The following is a 22,102-nucleotide window of genomic DNA, read 5'->3' on the forward strand; positions in this document are numbered from 1 at the left end:
TTTTATTTAGATGAAATAAAACTTAAATGGGAGGAGCCATCCTCATTCCAACATTTAAAGGAGATCCAATTTGCTTCAAATTCTGCAAAATGAATTAAGATTTAGCCTAACTAAATAAAGCCCTAATGTCATACTTGTCTATTTCAAAAAAAAGTTTGAGGAGCACCTGCCTGGCTCAGTCATAAGAGCATGTGACTCTTGATCTTGGGATAGTGAGTTGGAGCCCCACATTGGGTGTAGTGATTGCTTAAAAAATAATAATAAATATGAAAAAATATTTGAGGCAGCTTATGATATCAGGTCAAAACAATGAACAGAAGATAAAAGACAAGAACTTTAAAATAAAGAGATATTCCCACTTCTACCCAGAAAGCAATCACTGCTATGGGACTTATCCTCCACCAAAAACAACTAGGGAACTGGACAAAATTTATGAAACATCTGTTTTCAGACATTGGATAATAAGCATTTCAGGACTATGCTCCCTGAGAAAAGGTAACAGATGAAGTAAGCTCTGTAATCACCCAAGCTTTCTGCCTTGACACAGTTTCTGGATTGCAGCATAGGGGGAGGGGACTCAGACAGAGCCCAAAAGTCTTACTGAGCTGAAGAGACGGAGTTTGGAGATCAGAAAAGCCAAAATGGTTAGAATTTACAGGGTAGAACCCTAGAGAGGCAAGAATTATGCAGAGAAAGAACTCAAGAAACTGTATTAGAGTGTCCTTAAGTCTTTAGCCAAATGACCAACCTCAGCATTCATAGAGTGAAGTCTTACAAAGCTAGACAAAAAACTACTGTCTGGGAAGGAATATTTCTGGGGAAGTATAAGCTAAACAATTCCTAAAGCTTCTACAGAGTTGGGAATTTTTTAAATTCCAATCAACCAGTGTGGAAAGACCTTGTTGAATACATTGGAGCCTTCAAGAGAAGCTTTTTAGAAGGGTCATGCTTACATTAGAGGTTATTCTAGGCTCTCTATGAATAAAGACTCTAAAATAAGCTTCAAAATGATTTGGTTATCTGCAAATAAGTTAACTACCTGCCGGTATCAAGTTCAACAATCTTTGAAGGATTACAACTAAATTCAGAACTTAACAATGTAAGATTCACAATATCTGGCATCCAAATAAGAATTAGTAGGTGAACAAGTATTTTTCGGATAATGGAAGAAAGATCATAACCAAGAGGGGAAAATTATCAATATAAACAATACCCCTCACTTCCCACACCCTGAGATAATGGACTTAGCAGATAAGAACTTCGAACAGTTGTTATAAATATTACAGATATATTCAAGGATCTCAAGGAAAACATGAGCAATATGAGGAGAGATGGAAGTTCATAAAGAATCAAGTGGAACATCTAAAGATGAAAAATAAAGTATCTGAAATAAAAATTTCACATGATGGAATTAACATTGGATTAGACACTACAGAAAAAAACAATCAGTGATACTGACGTTAGAAATAAAGAAAATACCCCAAAAATGCTAGAATGTAAAAAGACATATATATATATATATATAATTTCATAGGCTCATTGACCTTTGGGACAGTATCAGGAAGTCTAGGGTATATGTGTAATTGGAGTCTCAGAAGGAAAGGAGAGAGAAAAGGAAAAAACATACAATTTGAAGAAATAAAGACTCCAGACTTTCCAAATTTGATGAAACTCGTAAGCCTGTGGATCTAAGAAGTTCAACAAACCCTAACCAGGATAAACACAAAGCCATACCAAAGTGCAACAGAATAAAGAATTTTAAAACCCGTGATTTAAAAGATCTTTAACATATTCAGAGAAAACAAAATATAGAACGAAGAAGAGGGAAAAGGAGGGGGAAAGGAAGAATAAATAACGACGGCAGACTTCTTGTCTGAAGTTATACAAACTACAAGATACGGAAAGATAGCCTTAAAATGTTGTATGTGGGGAGGACTCTATCAATCCAAAATACTATTTTTAGTAAATATACTTTTCAAAAATAACAGCAAAATAAGCCTTCTTTAGGCAACCAAAGCAGAGAAAAAAATTCTGCTTATTGCCAGTAGGCCAAATGTTGAAATTATTGAAGCAAAAGGAAAATGATACCAAATGAATGATTAGGCCTATACAGAGGAATAAGTAGCACTAGAAATGGTAAACGTGTGGCTATATATAAGTTTTTCTCACTTTTAAATTTAAAAGATTAAAGCAAAAATTAAGACAGTACAGTGTGGAACTTATAACATATGTGGAGAGACAATATATAATAGTAACACAAAGGATGGGAGGAATAAAATGGAAGTGTATTGTTGTAAGTTCTTATGTTATAAATGAAATACCCAAATATTACTTGAAAGTAAACTGAGAAGTTAAAGAAACATACTGTAAATCCTAGAACAGCCATTTTAAAAAAGAAACGAAAAGCTTCAAACAGGGGCTGGCAAAGCTTAGCTCACAGGCCCTTTGGCTCACTGCCTATTTTTATTAACAAAATTTTAATGGAACACAGCCAGGCCCATTAATTTATGTATTGCCTATGTTTGCTTTTGCACTACAGCAGCAAAACTGAGTAGGTATAACAAAAACCATATGGCCCTCAAAGCCTGAAATATGTTTTTTTTACAGAACATGTCAATCTCTGGCTTAGAAGCCCATGGTAGAGATCAGTGGAAAGATAGAAAGAACCGAACTAATCCAAAAGAAAGCAAGGAGAAAAAGAAAAGAGAAACAAAGTGCAGATGGGACAAATAGTGAGATGGTAAGATTGAACTCAGCCATATCAATAATTACGTTAAATGTAAATGGTCTAAACACTCCAGTTAAAAGCACAAATTGTCAAACTACTTTAAAAAAAAAAAAGACCCAACTGTTGTACTATTTGGAGCATATGAACTTTGAATTTTAATGACAGATACAACTTCTAAACACTAACCAACTTATTATGGGTTTCATGATATATGTAGAAAAGGCAAAACTGTAACGACAGAAACTGGTCTGTCATTGCCAGAGGTCAGGGAGGAGTTGACTCTAAAGGGGCACAGGGAACTTTCTGGGGTCATACAAATGTTTTGTATCTTGTTTGTGATGTGGATACATGGATGTATACATTTTTCAAACTCATCAAATTGCGTTCAGAATGATTGCAATAAAATTGGTGTTTTAAATGAATAAAATTGATTTTAAAAAGTAAAATAAGAGAAGAAGTTTCTTTTCAGATATTTTTAGCTAGACAGTAGTTAAATCAGAAGCAATCCAGGAGGTTATGTTAGTCTTTTCTGAATGCTGGTCTAAAGACCAGGCTCTGTTAGATTGGTTTCCAATTCAGTAGATCTGTGGTGGAATTCAAAAGTTGGCTTTTGGTTTTCGTTTTGGTTTGGTTTGGTTATTTTTAAATGCACAACCAAGTTTGGGAGCTCTTTAGTTGCATAATTCTCATTGTTTTTATTATAGGAGGTATGCCAATTGTTCAGGAAAAGAATCCCATTTCAGTTATACATAAGCAGTGTTGTTATCCTGAAATCTCATGTACTATATTGTGGTAAAAGAATATGCCAGCGGGTCCCTTGGCCACATTTGCCTCAGGGGTAGAGAGTGGGTCTTACTTATGTTTCTCTCCACATCACCTACCCTAATATCTGGCACATGTTAATGCATCAGTAAATATTTGTTGAATAAATGTTTTTGAATGACTGTGGATTCTTTCCAGAGTGAAAAATGTCATTTAAAAATGTGTTCATTAATAGTTAAATGTATTTATTCTGAAGTATATGCCATTAAGTGGGGAAGGATTCAACTCCTTGTTGGGTCCAGTTCTCTGGACAAGCACATTTCCCCATCTGCTTAGAAGAGATATCATTTATTCACTGTTTGTTCAACAAATGTGGTTCCTTGTCAGTACCAGACACCATTCTAGATAGAGTAGCTAACGCAACAGCTAAGTCCCTATACTTGCGGAGATTCCCTTTAACAGTGGAGGACAAGACAACAGATTTGCACATACATCTGTGATGGGAGGGTATTGCTCTTCCCACTGGTTGACTGGGGAAAGCTTTTCTTAAAAAGATTACATTTGAGTAGAAACCTAAAAGAAATGAAGGAGCAAGCTATGTGTGTGTGTGTGTGTGTGTGTGTGTGTGTGTGTGTGTGTATATGGGAGCAGAGTATTCCAGGGGCATGGAACGCTGAGGAAGGAGCATGTCTCACAAGGAAGGCAGTGCAATGAAGCCGACTCGGCAGAGAAAGGAATAAGAAGGATGTGAGCCCAGGGCTAATGGGGACCAGCTCAGAGATGGCCTCACAGGCTATCACGAGGGCTGCATTTTGTGTTGAGCTGGGAAGCCCTTGGAGGTTTTAGGCAGGAAAATGACATTGTCTGATTTAGTTTTCCAAGGATCACTTTAAAAATTTTTTTTAAATAAATAAAAGTATCACGTTAACCACTGTGCTCAACACAGACAGTAGAGAGGAAGCATAAATAACGAGGAGAGCAGTTCGGTCGCCTTGTTGAGGAATGTGTCCACATGGTCTGACAAAAATGCCTCCTCGTGAACATTAACTTGTTTTTATCGTTCTATTTACTGCACTTGGGGAATTACCTTTTTTTAGCTAGTGTTTTACTGAAATACAGCTAAAGTTGGCTGCAGCAACAACAAATTATTTCCTAAATAGATAAAAATATTCCACTTTTTGTTTATAACAGTTTTGTTGATTATCAGTAGATAATAATACTTTATATTTATGGAGTGTTTGGCCTCTTAAAAGCGATTTTACATTGGTTATCTCATCTAATCCTCACCATTCTTCAATATTGACACAGTAGCTCTTATTGTCTCCCTGCAGAGGTAGAAACGAAAACATCATTGGCCATGTTAAATTCACATGCCAAGTTTGTGGCTTGGCCAAAAAAACAAAAATGCAGGTCCTCTGTCTCCTAGCCTAAATCCACTGTTTTTATTTAAAGGGGTCTATTATGTTCAAATGCTATCTCAAGATACTACTGGGATGGGGGTTACTTCTATTAGCAAAGTTAGTGTATTGTTTAAAAAGCCATTAACCAGTGAGCAAGGTACTGTTGTCAGAAACATACACCCAGAGATGTGTGAAGCATATTCCTGCCCTGTGAACTTACTACTTGGTGTGGAAATACCTACACCAGTAAATATGGTAAATAACTCTGGTCAAACCCTGTGACATACTTAGTCCCAAACAAATGGCACTGACAGTAAATGCTTTAGCATTTCGGAGGAAGCCAGGACTCGGATGGCCTGAGGAGTTAAGGCCACAGGGAGGCGGGGTACTTGAGTTGAAGTATAGGATTCATTCAGGAAATATTGAGGAAGGGGTTCTCAACCTGGGGACGGGCAGGAGGGAGAGAGGAACACACAGCATGAACAAAGGCTTGGTGATGGAGTTTTCTGTTTCTTCAGAGACCATGATTAAGACAGCCCAGGTGTAATACTGTGGGGAGGAGTGGGTGTTCGCTGCTTTCATAGATGAAGTGTTCCCTGGGAGGAACTAGGCTGAGAGGTGAATGTGCAAAAGTCACAGAGCAGGCTTGCATGTAAGTTAAGATCTTGGAGAGCTGAAAAATGCAATGAAGTTCTTATTTACACCTTGCCTTTTAGAGTATAAGCTAGCAGTTCTGTTGTTTTATGGCTCCTCTTTCTATTGATCCACCTAAGTCAAAAGTATATCTGATTAAAGCTAAAGATGTGTTAATTTGGGCGTAGCTTGTGATGTCCAGGCAGCTCCTTCTTCCGGGAGCTCAAAATATTTGTTCATTAACTGTCTCCATCTGATGTGGTGGCTTAAGAGTGGTTTAAAGCTGTCGATATATAAAAGAGCAGGTTGTCCAAAAGAAAAATACTCAAAGTTGAGGGCCTCTAATGAGAATTGGATTTGGAAAATAAGACCAGCCTATGTGGAGTCCAGCATTTCTTTCAGTTCCCTGGACAGCCTCTACCAGAGCTGTTTACGAAACGTATACAAGGGGCCAACTCAGAGTTCACATTTAGGTTGACAGAAGTCAGGGACTATTGTACTTCCTTAACCAGTGGTTGTACTTCCTTTACGTGGTCATTTTCATATGGGCGTAGTGTAAGATTTATAATTCAAATTGAGGAAAGTTGGAGGCAGAGAGACTAGCTGGTAGAAGAATGTACACCAGCCTACACATCGTAACTTATATTCAGAGCGTGCTCCTAAAGGGAGGATCGAGTATGTCTTGTATGAAGGGCAGGCTGCCAAGACCTGTTCTATAGCCGTCCCCTGATCACTGAAACAGAATGATCAACATTAAATCATACTTTGCGTGTCTGGTTTCCATTCATTTAGTCTCTCGTCTGTTCAATAAATATTTATTAAGCATATACTACAGCCCTGAAACTCTTCTAGGGGCTGGGAATATAGTAGTCAATGAAAGAAAGTTCTTTGTCAGTCAGGCAAAAGAAATGAGTGCATGTACGTGGAAGTGCCTGGCATGTCACCTGTCACATAGGAAGTAGACTTCAGTAATTGTTGTTTACTGAGTTTGAACGTGAAGTTTGAATTAAGTACCTGCTATTGGCAAGATTGTTTGTTGGGGTTACCTTTTGTGAAGTGGAGGGTGAGGGTGGACTGACTCACATGTTTTTTTTTAATTTCACATGAAAAAAATTGAGTCTCTTGCTCCATTTTGGGGTAATTTGGGGTAATATTTAATATATATTCAATATAACAAATTGTCTGTTCAAGACCACTTTTGCCATTGAAGATGAAATGTTGAAGCAGGTGCTACTCTGTACCATCGACAGTGGTGTGCTCTTTCCTACTGGGATGGTTTTTGTGGGCTCCCTGAATTCCTGAAATGGCTCATTGCTGTCACTGACAATGCTTCGCAGAAACCCTTTGTGTCATTATTTAGCAACCGACTGCCTTGGCAAAAGCTATGTCACTTCTTTTGTTGACTCTAACAGCAGTCAAAAGTGATATAAGGGAAGAGAAGGAGAAATGAAACAAAGATCGATACGTGCATATATGCACACACATCCACATGCCTTTTAGACCAATTTCTGAGTGTTATCTGAAATAGCATTTGTCACCTAAAACCAGGAGATAACAAGACTGCGTTCTTTTGTCATTGCTTCATTCAGATATGACCTGTTACCAGCAACATAGGAATGATTTATTTTTTCCTTGTTGGCTTCCCTTTGGCCTTACTGCTTCTTGAATGGGAAGAGTAGTTTCACATCAACAGCAAAGCTAAACCTTTTTGTGCAAATTCTTTGCAAGAAGATTACATTTTCTTATCCACCTACTTTTCCTGAAAGCCTGGGGATAGGATGATGGATGCATTTACTGTTGTGGGAAGCCAAGATTTTATTTGACTTTCAGTTGAAATAAACCCTTGCTTCCATAGAAACCAGAAATGGTTGGAAGTGAAGGAGTTAGGACCTTACATTTTGCCTCCAGATAAAATGTTTTGCATTAAATTTGTGATTAGAATTCCAGGTTGAACAGATGATGTCATTTCTGCAATATGGTATGGTGTGCACAAGTGCTTTTTGAAAACACGTGCTGTAAATACAGAATTAGTTACCTGGACTTTTCTGATTCCTCTTTAGATGTAAAACCCTCCAATATGCTAGTAAACACAAGAGGACAGGTCAAGCTGTGTGATTTTGGAGTTAGCACTCAGGTAGGTCTCTCTCTCTCTCTCTCTTTTTTTTTTTCCTCCCAGGTTGTTGTCCTTTCTGCAACATTCACTTTTTATTTTCAGTCTTACTTTTTGGATTGAAAAATCACCTAGCTGCCAGACAAACAGAACTGTGCATCTCCTCGGCTGGGAGTGTGTTATTCATTTTTAATCTCTGAGCGCGTTTCCTTCATCAGAATATGATTGTTCATTGTTTAATGACAGTAAAAACTGCTGATATTGTAATTACTACTTACGAATAGCAAACTTCATTGATATGCAGCTTTGATATGAAAGCGTTTTGACCAGACAAAAGGGAGGGCAGAGTGGGAGCTGTGCCTGGGGAGCCCAACTGGCCCACAATAAAAATTAATATTGGGAGCAACAATGGTGGAGGGCCATTACAATGTGCAGCACAAATTTTAATTAATTTCCATTTTGGGCCTCCCCTGAGAACCCCGGTGATAGTGACCCATGAGCGTGCTGTGATGTTGATTTGAATTGCAGCCACCTTTACTCCCAGCCAAACACGAAGACCAAAGCGAAGGTCATCGTTGTATTATGGGCTGTCAAAGTCTGTTATCCCTCCAGCGTATTTAGTGTTCATTCCATTCTAGCAAAGCACAGGCTTCATTCACATCTTGAGCCATCTGACTAAAAAATGAGTATGTTCAGATTCTACTTCAAATTGACTTTTTATATCAGGCGGGTTTGGGGTACTAAAGCGATAAGCATCCTGCTTAAGTGAATTGTTTAAGGTTATATGCTATAAACTGTAATGCTGTGCTTGTCTAAATTGGAAATCACATTCAAAAGAAAAGAGAGATTTAATCATTTTTAATGCCTTTGTAGATAAATTTGTTCCCTTTTACATAATTTTTAGTTGATTTATAGAAATGATGATTGTAGGTTAAATGAGGAATAATTGCCCATTTTATTTCCACATTATCTTTATATTGTTCTAACAGACTGTTTTGTCTCATAGCTGGTGAATTCTATAGCCAAGACGTATGTTGGAACAAACGCTTATATGGCGGTAAGTAAACTTATGCAAAAATAACATTTAAAACCAACATCTTTATCTTTATGTACTTGGTAATGTAGAATTCTTGAATTAATTCAACAGCATTATCCTAACAGATCATAAATTACAAAGTCAATCCAGTCATGATCTGATTTTTAAATCTTTCTAAAAGGCATTGAGGTTTTTACAGGAGCTGCCAACTTATCTTTTTAGTTGACTTTAAGTATTTGGTTCAAGTGTGAAATTGCTGAGTTTTGAAGTTTTAATCCTACAGAAAAATGGCCCCTTAGAGCACATGGACCAATTTGCCACATTGTTTACCTAATTAATCCCTCAAGTATCCCAAAATGTCAGTTGATAAGATCAGTTGGTTTTTTCCTAGGAATACAAACACGCTTTGTTACCTGATCAAAATTAAATTTTTGACATAACCAACTCTTAATTACGGATCTCTGAACATAGAGGTTGGACAGGAAATTCTTTCTCTCGAATGTGTAATAATCTATATTCTGTTTACGTGTTGGGTTCATGTCGGATTAATTCCTCTGACATGAATTTACCACATATAAAAATTAGAAGCCTAGAACTGTTTCAGAGACCCAATGTGGACTTGGCTTCAACTTTTCCTTTTTTTTCTACCTTTTAAGTAAGGGAAGTCATTTGGGACACAAATGCTTTTGTTTTTTTAGTTTCCACAGTCACTTCAAGAGGGGGTGGTTGGGAGAGACAAGTAGGAAGGTTTTCTAGTATCATTTTTGGAGCCAAGTTTTGTTTTAACACCTTAAGGCCTTTTTTTTTTTTTTAATGAGGATTCTGGATTTACTCAGTCTGTTTTGTTTCCAATAGTCTTTATATGAAGTTAAGCAATATTAGTATGGCTGGAACCCTGGCTCTTATTCTCAGTTCATATATTATCTTGATAAAAAGATATTAATATGGATGGAACTCTGGACCTTATTCTCAGAACAGAATGAGCCTTTTTTTTTTTCTTATTGAGGTATCAGAATAGTTAATTTTTGGCTTGCCTGGTTTTTAAAGAAAATTCATTCTATCTCATTTTCCTAGGTTATGTGGAAAAATATTAACCTCTAAAGTCATCGTGTCTGTTTATATAAAACATAATCGCCCTCTTGGCTCTACCAGGTTAGCAAGATTGGTGAGCCACTTTCACAATTAATAAACCCCTACCAAATGCCACAGTTTCCGTCTTTGAAAGAATTACGAAACACTGTGATTTAAAAATAAATAAATAAAACTACTATAAATGAAACAACTTATCATCTACCCATCATGTTTTTAGTAGCTTTAAATTGCCCTAATAATTAAATTGCATTATGTTTGAATATACAAATCTAGATTACAGTTGTCTTTCCCAGGTGTACGATAAAGAAATTACCTTTTTCCCTTTTCGTTTATGGATGAATGTGATGCGTCCATCTGTTAATTGAATATGCGAGGACTAAAATTATGAAATGTTAGCTCAGATTGGCACAGCTAAAATTGCTTTGCTTCTTGGGTGAGTGAATCCTAGTCCTCAGCTTTATAGTTCAGGCTTTAAAAAGCAAAAGATACCTAGAAAGCCCAGAGTGATAGCCCAACAGTGAGTCCAGCAGGCTCTCGCTGGTGTGAGATCAGAGGTTGGGGTGGGAGAAGGTAGAAATAACATTATTCTGTTACGGGTCTTAATCCCTGCCTGAGATACCGCAAGATCCTATTATAGAACCACCATTGAGGACAACTGGGTGAAGGATGCACAGAACTTCTCTGTATATAGTTTTTTCCACTCGTGAATCAGTATGTATTTCAAAATTTAAAAATTAGGTCAGAAAGGGAAGTTTCATTGGAACATGCCCACGCCCTTCTGTTTGCGTGTCAGCTGTGGCTGCGCTGGGGATACAATGGCTGCGTGGAGTCGCCGTGACAGTTGCAGCAGAGACCATATGGCCCACAGAGGGAGAAATATTTATGCTCTGGCCATGTACAGAAAAAGTTGGCCAGCCTCTGGCCTATCCCCGAGAAAGCTGTATCTGACACTGAGTACCAGTGGTCCATCAACCAGCATTGACTGAGCAGCTCCCATGCTATTAGCCGGGTCACAGCGGAACCATTTGAAGCCGCAGAAGATGTGGGTGAAATGGGAAGCGTGGCATTATATGTGGCTACATCATGTGAGACCTAAGAAAGACTTAAGTTTTATCAAACATACATTTAGAGAGTAAGAAGGCATACAGTGTATGATTTGGGTGATTTAACAGTGAAAAGGTGAAAAGGATACTTACTAAAAGATCACTATGGAGGGAGGAGCAAAGACTTAGAAATAGAAGATAATGTGATATCATTGGGGGTGGGAGGTTGGGCAGAGGATAAGTAGTAAGTTGTGGGAATATACAGTTAGAGGTCAGCTGGTATGATACCCTTATAATAACTAATACTTAACCCATGTGCCAGTCATTCTTTTAAACTCTTACATGTAAATGCTTTAAATCTTTACAACCACCCTATCAGGTAAGTAGTATCATTTTCCTCTTACAGCTGAAAAAACAGGCATAGAGAGGTTAAGTAGCTTACTCGAGTTCAAACATCTAATAAGTGGCAGAGTCAGGATTCAGACCTAAGCCATCTGTCTACAGACACTTAACGTCTAACTGCTGTGCCTCTCCCTGTGTCCAGATTATATCTGTATCTCTCCTGATCTAGATCGTGATCTTTGGAGGGGCAGGGTTTTTTCTGCTCGTTCTCTATATCTGGTCCTACACACAGGGCTAGATGAATGAATTAGTTCTTGAAAGCTGCCTTCCCAGCATGACTTATTCACTAATTATAAGCAGAGCATTTAACTTTTCATATTAAGTATTTCCTTTGCACTTTAAGGTATAGAAGACCCCCAAATTACCTAAACACAGTAAACTAGGCTGCTCAAATGTTGAAAAGAAAACAAATGAAAGAAGTAGCACTGCATGTACAATCTCACTTCATTCTTCTATAGTCTAGAGTGTAAGGGATAGGAAAATGATAATTAGGAAAGAGGGCAGGTTTCTTAAGATCCTAAGTCATGAAAAAATAATACTGATGAACCACTTATGGGCACGTTAAGGGGTGGGACTTACAGGAGACTTGGGAAGTCATTTGGCCTAACCTCATTGACCCACACGATTGGAAAGTGGATGGCAAGTCCAAGGACATACCACATTTTAGGGGCAGATATTTAGGTCTGGTGGACACTGTAAGCCAATGCAAGAAATATTTCAGCTTCATTTTAAAAGGATCTCATCCAGTAGGATTACAAGAGAAGTTAAGAAGGCTCGAGGGGCTCACATTAAACCGTTTCTCAGATATTCTGATTACTAAAAATCTTATCGTCTTTTAAACATAGAAGTCCCTAAACTTCATTTCAGACATTGTGGTTTATTTACTATTATAATGTTTTAATCAAATACAGGTTTGACATTATTATGAATAAAGTTTTAAAATTAAAATATTACCCAAATACTTGTGCTTTGTGATCAGAAGGTCCATCCAGAGGCACCTGGGTAGTCCAGTCAATGAAGTATCTGACTCTTGATTTCAGCCCAGGTCATGATCTCAGGGTCGTGAGATCGAGCCCTGCATTCGGCTCCGTGCTCAGCATGGAGTCTGCTTGGGATCCTCTCCTTCTGCCCCCTCCCTGCTCGTGCACTCTCTCTTTCTCAAACAAATAAATAAAATCTTGAAAAAAGGAAGTGCATCAAAGCAACTATTTTTATCTCCTGAACATTTTTCCCACCTGGGCTGTTCTTGTCCTGGGAAATTACCTTTACCCAGAATGAAACTATACAGATGACATAATACAGCGACATTGGCCATGTTCATGCAGTGATGGTCATGGCAATGGTGGTGATCAAAAAGAAGTTGGCATTTACTAATCATTCCCATGTGACAGGTACTAAATCAAGCACATCAAATGGATTCACTTAATCTTCACACAGCCCTATGAAGTATACGTATTATTATTGTCTTCATTTTATAGATAAGGAAACCGGAGGTGAAGTAAATTCATCCCAGGGTCTCAGAGCTGACCAAGTAGTGAGAGTCAAGATTTAATTAGGACACCACCTTCTAGCTTCTGGTAACAGCAGGTTTGGCTATTTGGACCAACTCTTCCATTGAAAAATGCTAGGTAGGGGGCGCCTGAGTGGCTCAGTGGGTTAAGCCTCTGCTTTCAGCTCAGGTCATGATCTCCAGTCCTGGGATTGAGCCCAGCAGTCTGGCTCTCTGCTCAGCAGGGAGCCTGCTTCCCACGCTCTCTCTCTGCCTGCCTCTCTGCCTACTTGTGATCTCTCTCTCTCTCTCTCTCTGTCAAATAAAAAAAAAGAAAGTTAAAAGAAAAATCCTAGGTAAACTACTTTAAAAATCATCTCAAATGCACTGAAGAGCTAAAACGACAACGGCAATTCTCCCAGGACAATTTTCAGATGGAGTCCTGCAACAGAGGGGAAAGCAGAATGTTGGAGCACCAAACCTGCTTCTTCCTGAGGGCCGTGAATGTCTGGGGTCCTCCTAAGGCAGAGGGTCTCACAGGAGGAAGAGATCCCTACGGATCTCAGAGATTTTTCTCCTCATCATGTGGGAGATCCAAAGGGCTCACCCTCGGTATATGAGCGAACCAGAGCCAAAGCTGTGGCTGTTCCTCCTCCCTCAGTCCCAGGGAACAAAAAAGAAGGCCTCTCAGAGCCACACAAAGAAGCAGGGTTAAAGGAAAAGGGGGAAAGTTGCAGTCATAGACAAACTCTGACACAGATTTACACCGAGTATTTATATTCATGGCATGAGTTGGAAAAGGAGCTTCATGCTAAGAACCTGGTTTGAGGTGGGCACACTACCTTACGGCTCAGAGAATCTCTCCAGAATGTTTTCAAGTGCAAAAACTGCAAGTAGTCAACAGACAGGCACACAAGGAAACAAGGCAACATGAAGAAGAACCCGCAGGAACAACAGATACACACACTCTTCACATCACAGATTTTAAAAGTGACATAGTAGATTGAGAACATCTCAAACAAAATTACTAGATTAAGATGTAAAAACTCACTACTTGGTAGCATATTGGCTATAGCAGAAGAGAGAGTTCATGGTGTGGAAGATGGAGTTAGAGCATTCTGACCTCAGAACTCTGGCCTAATCAGTATGTCCTACTAACCACAGGGATCTGGCCAACTTAAAAAAAAAAAAGAAGAGGAAGAATTCTCCCTTGTTTGTGATACATATTTTGATTGCTTACTAACCTAAAATATTTGTACATACTTTGTTAATTTTGTGAGTAGTGTAACCCTGAGGAGAAATTGTTTATCAGAAGAGATAAGGGATGCCCCTTGTTATCTTCCTGCTTTTGACCAGTGAATCCTGTTGTACATAGAGATGATTCTGGAGTGAGTCAGCTAACCATGGGTCCTGGGTAAATAACAAGCCACAGAGGGTGGCAGGAAGGAGTGCCGTGTTACCCTTTCAGATCCTCTATAAACTCTGCTTTTCATACCACCACCACTCCCTACTGTTCTCAGGAAGAACAGACCAGAATCTTCCCCCACTCCCCACCATGCTTAAACCTCAGTATGGAAGTGCTGGGGACAGGAATCCTGTTTTTCCTGTAATTTAGCTTCCCACACTGGTGGCAGCTGCCATGTCAGAAAGTAACACAGCTTTTGATTTTTAACTGCAAAATGTCTGTCACAGATCTTCTATCAGTAGTGTGGTACCTGATGGTTGGTGTTGTGTTGTGTTTTGTTTTGTTTTGTTTGACACGGGAGAGGACAGGGCAGGCTACCTTGGCTTCAAGTGTGAGAACAGATTTGAATTATGCAGCCTCAGGCCATCAAGTCCTGGCTCCCTAAATTCAGAGTGAATTGGGGCTCATCTTGTGGCCGTGTCTGTTTCAGGGACCTGGGCGCATTTCCCAGTCTTTATCTGCTGTACCAGTTCTTCAGGTAGACCCAGAGAGCTGGCTACCTACTTTCACTGACCATTCATGCTTGAGCACAGCATCACAACAGTGATCTCATTTTGTGAGTTTAGTGCAAGGATGATTTCTCCAGTGAGAGGTTGTCAGAATCTCATCCTTAAGGAGCCTCTTACTTGTCACCTGTGACCATTACCACTGATTTTTTTCTTTTTAAATTTAATTCTGTTTTTTCATGCTTTATGCTTTATGTATTTTTTTAAAGATTTTTTTTTTTTTTATTTATTTATCAGAGAGAGGGAGGGAGAGAGAGCGAGCACAGGCAGACAGAATGGCAAGCAGAGGCAGGAGAAGCAGGCTCCCCGCTGAGCAAAGAGCCCGATGCAGGACTCAATCCCAGGACACCGGGATCATGACCTGAGCCGAAGGCAGCTGCCCAACCAACTGAGCCACCCAGGCGTCCCCAGCTTTATGTATTTTTTTAAAGAGTGATTTATTTTATTTGAGAGAGAGAATGTGCATGAGCTGGCAGGGGGAGGGTGGGCAGAAGGAGAGAGAGAGTCTTAGGCTCCACACCCAACATGGAACCAGACACGGGGTTCAGTCTCCCAACCCTGAGATCATGACCTGAGCCAAAAACCAAGAGTCAGATGCTCAACTAACTGAGCCACCCAGACGCCCCAGTTTTTTCATGCTCTATTTTCAGCTTCCAGTTTGCATTTGTTTGGATAGTTCAGTGGGCACATGTTATGAATGTATTTAATCTTGTTGTTGTTCTTGCCAAAGTATTTTTGTATCTGGACTCCCCTTGCCTTTGTTTGCTTGTTCTCTTCTCTGTGTGAGCACTATAGAGTGATAACTGTCGGCGAGGGGAATGAAGGACAGGAGGAGCAGGGAGGAAGCCACCATTTGGTTATTTTTTCAAGAATTCTGGAGGATTTTAGGATATTCTTGTTTGCTAGATATTCTTGATGGGCATGAATAGCAATAATATTGGGGAAGTTATATTAGTAGAACACTCCAGGGGACTTAATAATTGGTACATGCTTTAAACCAAATGTGCAGTAAACACGTATATAATATCCCTTCAAGGCAGCATACCATGACTGCTCCCCGGCTATGTGCCCGCCATGGTGCTAGGTATGAGATGAGTAAGACACTTCCTTGGCCTCTTAGGAGAAGCAGGCTGGTAATCGGGTGGTTACAACACAGTGCAGTGTATTAATATTAAAGACACAAATGGCATTTTCATGAAGGACAGAGGCAAGAATTTGTTAATTCTTCCTGAGAAATAGAGGAACATTTAACCAAAAAACAGGTGACCCATGAGCAGAGCCTTTGTAAAAGAAATGTTCACTAAGCAGAGAGGAGGAAGACAGGTCTTTGCCTCTGCAGGGAATGTGGAAATGTTTAGTGACTGAGGCTGAGTATACCAAAGAATCAGCTGGAAAAATTATTTTTTATTTTTAAAATTTTTTCAAGTTGTTTTTTTTTTTTTTTTAAGATTTTATTTCTTTGTCAGAGAGAGAGATAGAGAGCGAGCACAAGCAGGGGGAGTGGCAGGCAGAGGGAGAAGCAGGCACCCTGCCGAGCAAGGAGCCTGATGTGGGATTCCATCCCAGGACCCTGAGATCATGACCTGAGCTGAAAGCAGACGCTTAACCCACTGAGCCACCCAAGCATCCCAAGGAATTGTTTTTTAAAATGAATACTGAACAGAGTGCCTGGGTGGCTCAGTCAGTTAAGCATCTACCTTTGGCTCAGCTCACGATCTCAGGGTCCTGGGATCAAGTCCCGCATCTTCTCCCTCTTCCTCTGCCTCCCTCCCCGTGCTTGTTCTCTCTCACTCTCCATCAAATAAATAAATAAAATCTTTTTTTAAAAAATGAACAGAAGGCTATATTTTGAGAAATACTGACCACATCGAGATAGTGTGTGGCTCTTCTGACTTCTGGTTCTGAGGGCAGTTTGGCACACTAGAAAGAGCCCTCATTTTGCAGTCAAACATACCTGGGTTTGAATCCTGGCTGTGCTCCTAAACGAATATGCCGACTGCTGCTGACCCACAGCTCTGGACTTCAGCAAATCACTTAATCTTACGAGAAACCTCAGTTTCTACATCTATAAAATAAAGGCAGTAATACCTAACTTTGCGAGATTGTCCGAAGATGTTGAGGATGCAAAGTATCTAGTCCAGTGTTTGGTCATTACATGATAGCCAATACTATCTTTATATAGTGGGTGCAAACTAGACCTCTCTATGCCTCCTTTTCCTTATCTGTTAGAAGGGGATAGTAATTGTACCAGTCTAATATGGGTGTTTATGATTTTGTAATGACACATGCATGAACAGCACTTAATGCCAAGCATATGGAAATTCTTTAGTAAATGCACATGGTAGTCTTGTTGATGGTGGTGGTGGTGGTGGTGATATTCCTGTAACTAATCAGCTGCTTTCATCCTAGCACCTATTGAACTAGCTGGGGTTGGATAATGGATTTGTTCATGAATGAACTAGAGCTTCAGAGGTGATGGGGTAGGGGATTTGAACTTAAAAGTAAAAGTATTGAGGAATTGGAATGACAGTGTCTCTTAGCAGCTGAGAGAGATGGTCAGATGACATTTGGCCCAGGGGAAGAATTGTTCTTGGTGGGAAAGGGATTTTATAAATTAAAGAAATAAATAAAGGGAGGGAAATAAGACGATCCATCCTGCTACCCCAGGACAGGGCTTTATGTAATTTTATGGCAAGTGGTCCCAGGAGAAGGCAATAAGTATATTGAGGTAGCCTGATAGGTGTGGGTAGAAAGTAGGTCACAAATTCTGGGTCCCAGCTAAGCCAACACCCTGAGACGTAGGACTCTGCCAATGACCTGAGAGCACCGGGCTCACATCTTCCACTCCCCTGGTGTATCCTCTGCTGCTGAGTGGTGGATACCTCCTTCCTCCATGTGCAGTGGACCAGGCTGATCCTGGCCCCAAATACTCTTCAGGACTCCCATGAAAGCTCCCAAAGGCTATGCCAGTGGTTGCTGCCAGGAACTCCATGGGTGGACCCATGAACAGAATGGTGCCCTGAGGGCCAGGAGGCATGGGTTACGATCCCAGGCCTCCCATGTCCAGCTGTATAACCTTCAACGACTATTGCACCTCCGTGAGACTTTGGTTTCTCTTATTTGTGTGCTCCTGCGTTCATTCAAAAGATTGCTGCGAAGTACGATACTGAATGCTAGATCCTGGAGGGATGGAGACACCAGGCTGCACCCACTTCACTATGGAACTATTCCTATTGAAGTATTGAGTGTGCCTGTGGTGGCTTTCTAGACCGCATATTGGTACATGTCTTGCATGGAGGACCATTTGTCCCAGGTGGACCTTTCATACTGTTCCTTGGTTTATATCAAAAGAAACCCTGATAAATGGAATAAAATGTTGAACCATAGGTGAATCTGGGCAAAGGAAATCGTGATTTTTTTTTTCTTTTTAGCTTTCCAGCTTTCTTATAAGTTTGAAACTATTTCCAAATGAAAAGTTAAAAATTAAAAATAATAGAATCCCTAGTTATCCAGACCCATCTCTCAAAAGTGCATGTAAGTGATAACATTATATAATGTTGTATAGTTTGTCACTTCACAGCTGAGACCACTGAATCTGGAGGGATTGGACCTGGATCCAAGTGTCCACTCATTTCCCAGCTGAGCACTTGGCCAATCTGAGCCTCCATTTTCACCAATCCAAACCTCCATTTTCTTTATCTGTAAAATAGAGGTAATAAAGTTCTCCTCACAGGGACTTTGTAAGGACTCAGTGAGATGATTATCTATCCATATTACCTCTATTGTTTCTGTATGTTACCTCTGTAATACACCTACACTGACACACACACATGCACACACATGCACATACACGAAATTGTTTTGTGCTTCATAAAGTGCCACAAAATGTTGGTGGCTCCCTGCCTTAGTGATTTTGTGTTAGTGTTTCCTGGAGTAGCTCTATTAACTCACCAGCTTCTGTTTTCTTACAGCCCGAAAGAATTTCAGGGGAGCAGTATGGAATCCATTCCGATGTCTGGAGTTTAGGGATCTCTTTTATGGAGGTATGTCGTTTGCAAATAGCTGCTTCTGTGTATATCAGGAATAATATAGTATCAGGAAGAATGAAGATTTTGGAAAAAATAAATAAATAAATAGCCCTCCAGTGTGTTATGTGTATGTGTACACCAAGTTTAACTCTAAAGTCCTTTTGATATCTTTGAATGGCTTGTGAACAGACTATTCTGAGGTGCTGTTTCTTATACATCACCTGTATAAAACTTTCTTGGAGAGCTTCTTAAAAATACAGGTTCCCAGGGTCCCTCTATGACTAAATCCCCGAGCAGATCTGTGTAATGGTGACCTTGGTAGAATGCATATATGACTCCCAGAGGTGATTAAAGAGTACGGCCCTACTCATTTGGATGTATAAGTTCTATATGTTTAGAAAGAAAAAAACACCTTTCTCCAATATAGTCATTTCATGTGTTGGGGAACGGGGCATGATATGACCTGGACGAGGATGAAGAGTATGTACTCAGCACAGTTTTAGTGTCTTGACTGTTTATATAGCTATACTTAGAATGGACTTCATCTTAGTGTGCTACGTGTAACCCCACTAGAACTCTGTGCTAAGGTTTCTTGACAATGACTCTTGATGTGTAAGGAAACGTATAGAGTTTCCATTAGAAGGACGTCTGGCTGAATTATACTAGTATAGAATCTGACACTCACCAGTACTTCAAGAGTTGTTTCTCACATACATTGACTCAGAGAAAGGAGGGCTTTTTAAAAAGTAGAAAGGATTCCTTAAATAAGATCACGAGTAGAGTTGCAGTCATGATTTTATCACCTTTTTGGGGGTTAAGTACTTTCTCTGGGACTTTTGTAATGCATGAATGCAATTGAATTTATAAGGAAATATCTTTAAACTCAATTCACCTGCACTATAGAAAGCAAAAATAAAATAGTCAGTGTTTGCTAAACCATATTCTTCTGCTTCCTCACAGAAGAGAATCTAAGAGGAAATATAATAATGTATGCATCAGCTGAGAGGTTAGCAATAATTTCAGACAGAATCTCAGAACACAGTTTCCCAGCAGAGTCCTGAAGGGCATGGTCAGGTAACTTGTTTCAGAGGAAACTAGCACTTTTGATTTGTGGAGCTCAGGCCTTTGCTGTTATGTAAATTCCCTTTGCATATTTAAATCATTGTCATTGAATGCATTTAATAAATGATCAGATGGAATGTAGAACATTTGAGAAGTATGTGGTGTAGAGATAAGAGTCCCAGATTGGGAATGAAAGACAGAGAGAGCAGTTTCACCTTCGCTGCTGGTTTTTTCTTTTTCTTTTTTTAAATTAACAAATAAGGTATTATTAGCCCCAGGGGTACAGGTCTGTGAATGGTCAGGCTTACACACTTCACAGCACTCACCATAGCATATACCTTCCCCAGTGTCCATAACCTAACCACCCTCTCCATATCCCCCTCCCCCAGGCAACTCTTAGTTTGTTTTGTGAAATTAAGAATCTCTTATGGTTTGTCTCCCTCCCAATCCCATCTTGTTTCATCTTTTTCCTTCCCTACCCCCCAAACCGCCCACTTTGCCTCTGAAATTCCTCATATCAGGGAGATCGTATGATAATTGTCTTTCTCTGATAGACTTACTTCGCTCAGCCTAATACCCTCTAGTTCCATCCACGTCATTGCAAGTGGCAAGATTTCATTTCTTTTGATGGCTGCATAGTATTCCATTGTATATATATACTACTCTTCTTTATCCATTCATCTGTTGATGGACATCTAGGTTCTTTTCATAGTTTGGCTATTGTGGACATTGCTGCTGTAAATGTTCAGGTACACATGTCCCTTCATATCACTACATTTGTATCTTTAGGGTAAATACCTAGTAGTGCGATTGCTGGGTTATAGGGTAGCTCTATTTTCAACTTTTTGAGGAACGTCCATGCTGTTTTCCAGAGTGGCTGCATCAGCTTGCATTCCCACCAACAGTGTAGGAGCGTTCCCCCTTCTTGCTGCTGGTTTTCTAGGTGTCCTGTGCAGCCGCTGTTGTCCCTCACTGGGCCTCATTTCTTCCTCTGTAAGATAATGATCTCTAAGCCCCTTTCCAGACTAATATTCTATGACTCTGAGCAGTCTGTTATCTTTCTTTAACTTTCTGCATCAACTCCAGAGCTGAGCGACTTGGACAATGATAGACCCAGCGTGATATAACATGAGGCACAGAGCAGGACCACGAGAGAGCATAACTAATAGATTTAAGATTTAGAACACATATAAAGATCCATTGTTCTTTCCTTCCCCACTCATTTTGAGCTCCCACGATGCCTGTTGGATGGACAATGGGAATATGGTGACGAAAGGACATTCCAGTCTTGACTCCCATGAAGTAGGGCATGAGGAGGACAGAAAGCAGAAGGATAACTAAACATATAACCTATCAGGTGGAGGCAAGTCCTATGGAGAAAAAATAAAGCAGAATGATCCTTTCTGATAAAGTAACCTTTGAGCAGAAACTTGGATGATATGAAAGGAGAGAGCCATAAGGCAACAGCAAAAAAACAGAGGCGCTAAGCTGGAATGTGTTTGGCACATTTAAGGAAAGCAGAGAGACCAAGATGAGTGTAGTGGAGTTAGTAAGGGGAAAAAATACATTCGGAGAGATAGCCGGAGATTAGTTCATATACTGTCTTATAGGACATGGTAAGGACTTTGGATTTTACTCTGAGGGGAAATGATTGAATTATATTTTCAAAAGATCATTGAGTGCTCTCTGGAGCACGGATTATAGAAGGGCAAGCATGGAAACGAGATCAGTTAAGGTAGGTAGGCGGTAAGTAGATTGGTAGATTCCCAGTACATAGAACATACTTACATTTGCATACTGCAACACATGTCTGCCAGTATTTCAGTAAATGCTAGGGACGCAAAGATTTAAAAAGACACTGTTTACAGTGTAAAGAGGAAGTTTGCCATTGGTGTATTTGGAGTTTTGTCGATCATGTTCTTTTATCCCGGAGGTAAACAACTGAATGGTCTCCAGAAGACTGAAGAAAACAGTCTTGTTGAATTTGTAAGATTGAGGAGGGTTAAGGTATAGGGAGCTGTGTAAGAAATTGTCACAGTTAGTCTGGGACACCTATGTATTGGCTCCTGGGGTGAAGAGGAGAGCACATGAGGACAGATGGTTGAGAGTGAGAGCCAGGAAGGGTTAGGTGTTTTAATGCTCCCCGTGTTTAGAGACAGTTGGTGAGGAGGCCATGTTCTGTCGGTATAGGGTGTAAGGTGCGGTCTGATTATGATCATCGAGAGGGGTTGGTTGTTGCATGATGTTCAACTAAGTGCTTTCAGGGGGAACTTTCAGCCCTTGTTTGATAGGCAGCAAGTGACGGCATATGGCCAAACGCAAGGGGTAAACCAGTAAGCCACTAGA

At 39.9% G+C, this 22,102-nt stretch overlaps 1 protein-coding gene across 10 annotated transcripts in view; it reads left to right on the forward strand.

Annotated features, from left to right (window-relative positions):
- MAP2K5 (mitogen-activated protein kinase kinase 5) overlaps positions 1-22,102 on the forward strand; it is a 260,220-nt gene that overhangs the window by 134,692 nt on the left and 103,426 nt on the right. For all 10 annotated transcript variants that reach the window (XM_059180906.1, XM_059180907.1, XM_059180913.1 and 7 more), the window contains exons 14-16: positions 7,584-7,657; positions 8,640-8,690; positions 18,638-18,709. In XM_059180906.1, coding sequence (XP_059036889.1) covers positions 7,584-7,657; positions 8,640-8,690; positions 18,638-18,709 — 197 coding nt within the window. The remainder of the gene's footprint in view (positions 1-7,583; positions 7,658-8,639; positions 8,691-18,637; positions 18,710-22,102) is intronic.

The sequence above is a fragment of the Mustela lutreola genome, chromosome 7 (assembly GCF_030435805.1).
Source record: "Mustela lutreola isolate mMusLut2 chromosome 7, mMusLut2.pri, whole genome shotgun sequence".
NCBI classification, from domain to species: domain Eukaryota; kingdom Metazoa; phylum Chordata; class Mammalia; order Carnivora; family Mustelidae; genus Mustela; species Mustela lutreola.